We start from the raw sequence: 6,694 nt of genomic DNA, 5'->3' as shown, positions 1-6,694 counted from the left end.
TGACGTTATCAGCTGGAGTGCATAAAATCCCCACGAAACAGGGCCTAGTTATTCTACTTACTCACTAGCCGACAACTGTGAAAATATCTAGAAGCATGCGACAATATCTGCTTGTTGTTTGGTAATGGAATAAAGTTGTAATTTCACTTGTCCCCAACAAAACCCTAGAGTGATCGTTCCAGGTACTTAGATGTATCTCAATCAGTTAGGGACCTTCAAAGTCCTAACAAAGCTATGACTAACAAATAATGGTAGGTCACTTACACACATTCGAAAGTTGACTTTGAGCTGTCTTCATATTTTGCTCAATCTGGGCAGTGTTTGATAAAACATTTCTACATTTGTTGACAACATTGTTAAAACATCCTACAATTGTGTGGAGATGGCTGAAATTAAGATACAAATCGTTTGTGTATTGAAAAAGTGCTACGTTTCTTTCGAGTTATTTCGAAATTTATTTCTGAAAACGTCTCTTATCTAGCAGTGACAGAGCCAGTTTACGTCCAAAAGGAGGGGAGGAATTCTAACCTAGTTATGAGATTTTTGCCCCCTCTGCCCTCACCCCCAGCCCCCCCCCCCCCCTATTTGGCTCCGCCACTGTTATCTAGTCATATAAATATTTGCACCAACAGTGGAATATTAGGTCATTTGAGTGCTTGACCAAGCGTTATGAAATTTTTGCAGGCAGATAGTGATTTTAAATTTGTGTAGATAAAAAAGTAAAGTTTACCCGCATGTTATTGCCAGACCTTGACTGAAATCAACATTAGAATATAAACCGAGGCAACTCTGAACGAGATCTCTACATTCTGTAAATAAAATGACTGTCAGTTAAACATTGAATGATTTTTAATATCTGTTTCTACAACTTTCTGTTCGTAAATAGGTATCAACATATGATTAATCCTATCTAACTTGCTAGCAGATTGTAGCAAGATAGGTTAGCAGTCAGCATGTATGTTTCAGTTTAATACTTTCTATAGATGAATATCAATAATCTGATAAGAAGATGAGTACAATGTATAACTTTATCTATAACATAAACATAATCGTTAATAATTTACCTGTTTGTATTCCTGTCGGTGTTGGTAAAGTTCCTCCAGGCAAGTTCATGCTACCTGTAAAAATAATACATACTACTTTAGATTCTCAATAATGAATACATCACGATTTGAATATAGTTATAGCCGTAAGGGTCTTGACATTTTAGTGAGTTATGAAAGCGAGCCGTCGCGCTAAAGGACGCCTGCTCCAGAAAGATTCGATTGAAATAGGTAGCAGTTAACGATATAAACCCATCACTATACATAAACATATTTGTCATCCAAATCTACAAATCCTCATTAATATGTGTACAAAAAGAATGGGGAAACTTATCTAACGTTCAATGCAACCACGAATAAAAAAAAAAATCTACATACACACTTTACGGACTTGGGTCTGAGCTCTAGCCAGATTGGTTCGGGTTCTCGCAATATCAGGTAAAGTTGATGAACAATGATTAACCAAATTCTCCAAACAAAGAACCATTTCATTTAGATCTCTGTCGACAAAAAAAACATAAACATGAATATTGATAACGATGATTAGCTTAACAAAGTTAAGAGAATAAGGATCCTGGTTTATTTGTTAATATTAAGGAAGTTGTTTTACTGTCAAGGATGTCCAGAAACACCAATATTCTCTAATCCTGGGATATACTGAAAATGTTTGTTTTCTGTTGATCTATTGCCAGCCCATGGCCGTTGTCATGGTTTACAGATCGCCGTTTGATATCCAAAAGCGATCATCAAAGAATGAAATAAATAACTGCATTTAACAAGGATCCCAACTACCTTTGTTCCTTAAGGGTGGGTTTCTTTGTTTTTTGTAGTGTCAAATTAAGCAAACTATTCGATTAATTGGTGTTTTAATGAACTATCATGTATTCTTAAGCAAATCATTATGTTCTTATTGCATATAATTAAGAGTTTTAACCAATCATTAATGTCCATGTATGTACAGTCTGGATAAACAAAAAAATACTTTTTGACCTTTCTTGATCGGTCACTGATTGGAATTCTGCTGGTAATTTTCTCCTAATATAGCTAATTATGAATTAACTTTGAACATATGAGTCATTATAACACCTCTACTTTCTATTCATATAAGTATTAGCTTTTTTTTTCATAAATAGAAATAAGGGAGCCCATCTTTAAACAAACCTCTTGAAATTGATCTTTCCAAGATCATGTGTACTCATGTAAAGCTGGATCGACTGGACTTGTGAATGAAGATGACTTTTTTTAAGGTCATTGGACTTTCACATGCCAATACAAAACACAAAAACCTGGATCTTGTCTTTAGACTTAAATCTTTAAAAACAACTTACCCACACATCACAGATAAGTCGCCAGAAAACTGAAACCGACCAACCATAGCTACACATTCCTGTGACATCGCTCTACATTCTGAATATAATAATAACTGTGTAAGTATACCTTCCCTTAACTTTGAAAAATAACATGTTTAAATTAAGCAATAATCAATCACCCTAATTCAACAACAAGAAACCACTCTTCAGACAGTAAATATAACTTTTAATTCATCGCATTTGAAAGGACAACAAAAAACTTTCCTTTGTCTGTTGATTTCGATCTTGATTCGACCTAATCAGGAAAAATGTTTGTGTGCGCCTTTATTCCTTGATATATTTTCAAATACTTATATCATACTTTAACACAGAGTTTAAACTTGATGTCATGGAGAACAGTTATGAGCATATTGTAATGTGGCGCCAGGTAGGGTATGTTTATTCTTCCAGACACATTATACCACTTGTCCTTATGAAATACTTCCTCATATATTTTTTCACGTCAAAAGTTCATTGGCTGCTACCAATGTTTTGCCGTATGTAGTTTAGATTTTGGCTTTCTTTTTGCGCTTCGGCTCGCCAGTGCTTGTTTTCTTTTACAATGTAAACTGGATTTGAATAAATTACTTACCAGATTCAAGGTCGCGCTTTGCTGTAGCTATAAAACAGATGATAAATTGATGTATATGAGCAAGATGAGCTGGAATTGAACTGGCTGTATCTCGTGGTTTTCACTTAAATAGAAGTGGCGGTTGTCTTGCTAAGCAGACCTAGCTTACTCTTATCGAAACAACTGATGGTACTTCTCTTTGGAGGAGTCCACTATTATACTACTTTTACTCCTGATTTTGCCATTCTTTGGACAAGATATTTGATTGACAAAATTGTCTTGCTTGTACGGATTTTTATTCAAAACGAAAGGAAATGAAATGAAAAAAAATACCTTCAAGTTCTTCGGTGTTACCACCTACAATAAAGAATACCAGTATAAAATATATATCTTTGATTTAATAACATTCAATACATAATAAGACCTCTTAACATTTTTTTCATATTGCTCACCCTAGTCAAATAAAACAGTTTAATACAATGTTTGTGTTATATACGCCATGATACGCTATATAATAACATAGTGTTATATATAACTACATAATATAATGTATGTATAACAAAATGTAGCCACGTATAACATTGTGAAGCAACAAATATAATTACACTTATGGCATAGAACAACAATGTTTGTGCTATATACGTCATGATACGCTATATAATAAGATAGTGTTATATATAACTATATAGTGTGTATCCATAATTACAAACATGTCATACAGCAACATAATTATATTTACATAAAAATCATAGAAATCTACTCACATCGTTCGTTGTATAAGGATCTAGCATCTGCTATTTTCTGTTTAGCTCCATTATAATTTGGTATTATATGTTGACATAGATCAATACCCTCATCGTTACATCGAATATTCCTATCTAAAACACTGAAAGAACAATAGTTTATGCATTAAATACATAACGGGGAATATCACGCATTATAGATCGTTTAATACGTGTAACAAAAAACATGGCAACATGTTCTAGGATTTTCTGAGGTGGAATATGAAGCTATCAATGTCTCTTCCATGACTAGAAATCACCTTAAGATTTGACTTACATTCTTATATTTTCGGACCGACCTGGCGTTATGGTGTACATTCAATGATGATAATGATAAAGGTAAGACAGAAATTACACCTGATACTTACTCACAATCTGTTATTTCATGAATCTTGTCAAACGCTTTCTGTCCATAATTTCTTTCACAGCGTTGAAAATACAGTACACATCCTAGAATACATACAGTATAATATAGCTAGTTATTATATTAACACATAAAATAGAACACAGTCTAGAGAACAGCACACAATCTGATATTGATACATCTGTCGGCCCAGAAACATGTCTATATCTATATAAGACATCATGTCACCAAATCATTTGTAAATACCAGTCTTTTCAAAATTCCCTGTCAAACAATATGAGACCGAAAGTTAATACTTTATTTCTCCTCTTCCATAGAACTAATGTCCGATGAGGATGACATTTTCAGCCAAAACAAAAAAGAAAAAAAACAAAACAAAAACGCTTATTTCCATGAAGTACTTCATACACAAGATGAATGACAACCCCCAAACTCCTGATTACAATCAAATGGTTTACAGTGTCTTTCTTTCGAGCTGACAAAATTAACAATGGAGATAAGCTGGAAGAACTGAAGGACAGTATAAGGAAGAAATGAAATAAAATACTACTTGAACAAATCGGAAAGGCATTATCTTGTCATGGAGAATGGAATTTGGTGATTTTGTGCTGAAAATGGGAGCTGTATTGAGTATTAAAGGAACAATTTTAGTAGTTACTTTCGCATTATAATTTTGGAGAAGGAATGTTAGAAAACTGTAATTTGGTGCAAAGATGTCTTACATCCCTACAACTATAAGATATTATGATCATAGCTTTGATCCTTCATGAGAAATCCTAAATTGAAAAATTGAAAAATCTGGGCCACCCGATGTATCAACACAAACAAAACACACTAGAGAGTATAGCACCCACCTGTGGCGGCAGCAGAAATTTGGACTGGGGGGGAGGGAGAGCCATGGACATATATGTAAATTAGAGGGTTTAAATCCCACATTTTATGCAATTAGAAAGGACAATATCATTTGAAAAATAATTGTAACTGTCTAAAATACACATCAAATAAATAAAAACAAATAAACTTACGGAAATTATCTAGTCTTCTTTTAGACATCGACCTTTCACCTACAACGATATCAAAATTCTACTGTCAAATCTTATAGTCATATTCTGGTAGTTCAATCGCCATTGAGTAATTTCAAATGGTAGGTAAAATATTTTATGAATTTTGATTTAATCAGAAACCACCGAAGCCCTCCCTGTTGACCACATATTCATAACACGTATTCGTAAATATAGCACCCAATCTGACAAACATACGTCATGAAATAAAGCAGAAACTTACCAAAGTTATCCATATTCCTTTCAGACACTGATCTTTCACCTACAAAATAATGTTTCAATTGTAGTGTAAAAGCGCACACTGAGGTTGACACAATCGCCAATGGATCATTTCAGATGGCTCACAGAAGAATATGATAAATCATAACAACAACAAAAAACACATATAAAGTCAATCTGTCAAAATGCTATTTAATAACACAACACCATACATAACAACATACAGTCAGGTCCATAACGTATCTAAGAATGTGTAGCCACGTATAACAGTATGTAGCCACGTATAACAGTATGTAGCCACATATAACAGTGTGTAGCCACATATAACAGTGTGTAGCCACGTATAACAGTGTGTAATTACATATGACAGTGTGTAGTTACGTATAACAGTGTGTAGTTACGTATAACAGTGTGTATTCCGTATAACAGTGTGTAGTTACGTATAACAGTGTGTAGCCACATATAACAGTGTGTAATTACTTATGACAGTGTGTAGTTACGTATAACAGTGTGTATCCACGTATAACAGTGTGTATTACGTATAACAGTGTGTAGTTACGTATAACAGTGTGTAGCCACATATAACAGTGTGTAATTACTTATGACAGTGTGTAGTTACGTATAACAGTGTGTAGCCACATATAACAGTGTGTAATTACTTATGACAGTGTGTAGTTACGTATAACAGTGTGTATCCACGTATAACAGTGTGTATTACGTATAACAGTGTGTAGTTACGTATAACAGTGTGTAGCCACATATAACAGTGTGTAGCCACGTATAACAGTGTGTAGCCACATATAACAGTGTGTAATTACTTATGACAGTGTGTAGTTACGTATAACAGTGTGTATCCACGTATAACAGTGTGTATTACGTATACCAGTGTGTAGTTACGTATAACAGTGTGTAGCCACATATAACAGTGTGTAGCCACGTATAACAGTGTGTAATTACATATGACAGTGTGTAGTTACGTATAACAGTGTATATCAACGTATAACAGTGTGTATTCAAGTATTACAATAATAAATAAATAAAGATATATTGTTATAAATGCATTTCTATTTTCAAATGTTAATTCATGTGTTTATTGAAGAGCGGATAGAAATGAATTACTTATTCAGAATTAAAAAAAAACGTAACATGATCTTGACTGATATAAGGTATAACAATCTTCAATAAATAAAATCACCATATTCTATAATCAATAAACAGATTGATACGTAGTTCACATTATCGAATCGGGGATGAAATTCATTAAATCAAATGGGCTTTTATTTTTAGAGAGGAGTAGTGTTATTC

At 33.6% G+C, this 6,694-nt stretch overlaps 1 protein-coding gene across 1 annotated transcript; it reads right to left on the bottom strand.

The window, feature by feature from the left end:
• Window positions 1-5,577: 5,577 nt before the first annotated feature.
• Window positions 5,578-5,766, bottom strand: LOTGIDRAFT_132766 (hypothetical protein; the record flags this gene model as incomplete). The annotated part of the gene is made up of 1 exon (XM_009067266.1): window positions 5,578-5,766. A coding segment is annotated over one exon (189 nt), but the record flags the coding sequence as incomplete, so codon positions are not given.
• Between the last annotated feature and the right edge of the window lie 928 nt (window positions 5,767-6,694).

The sequence above is a fragment of the Lottia gigantea genome (genome assembly GCF_000327385.1).
Source record: "Lottia gigantea unplaced genomic scaffold LOTGIsca_81, whole genome shotgun sequence".
NCBI lineage: Eukaryota > Metazoa > Mollusca > Gastropoda > Lottiidae > Lottia > Lottia gigantea.
Note: the sequence above shows the minus strand (reverse complement) of the source record. Positions and strands in the feature narration are given on the sequence as shown.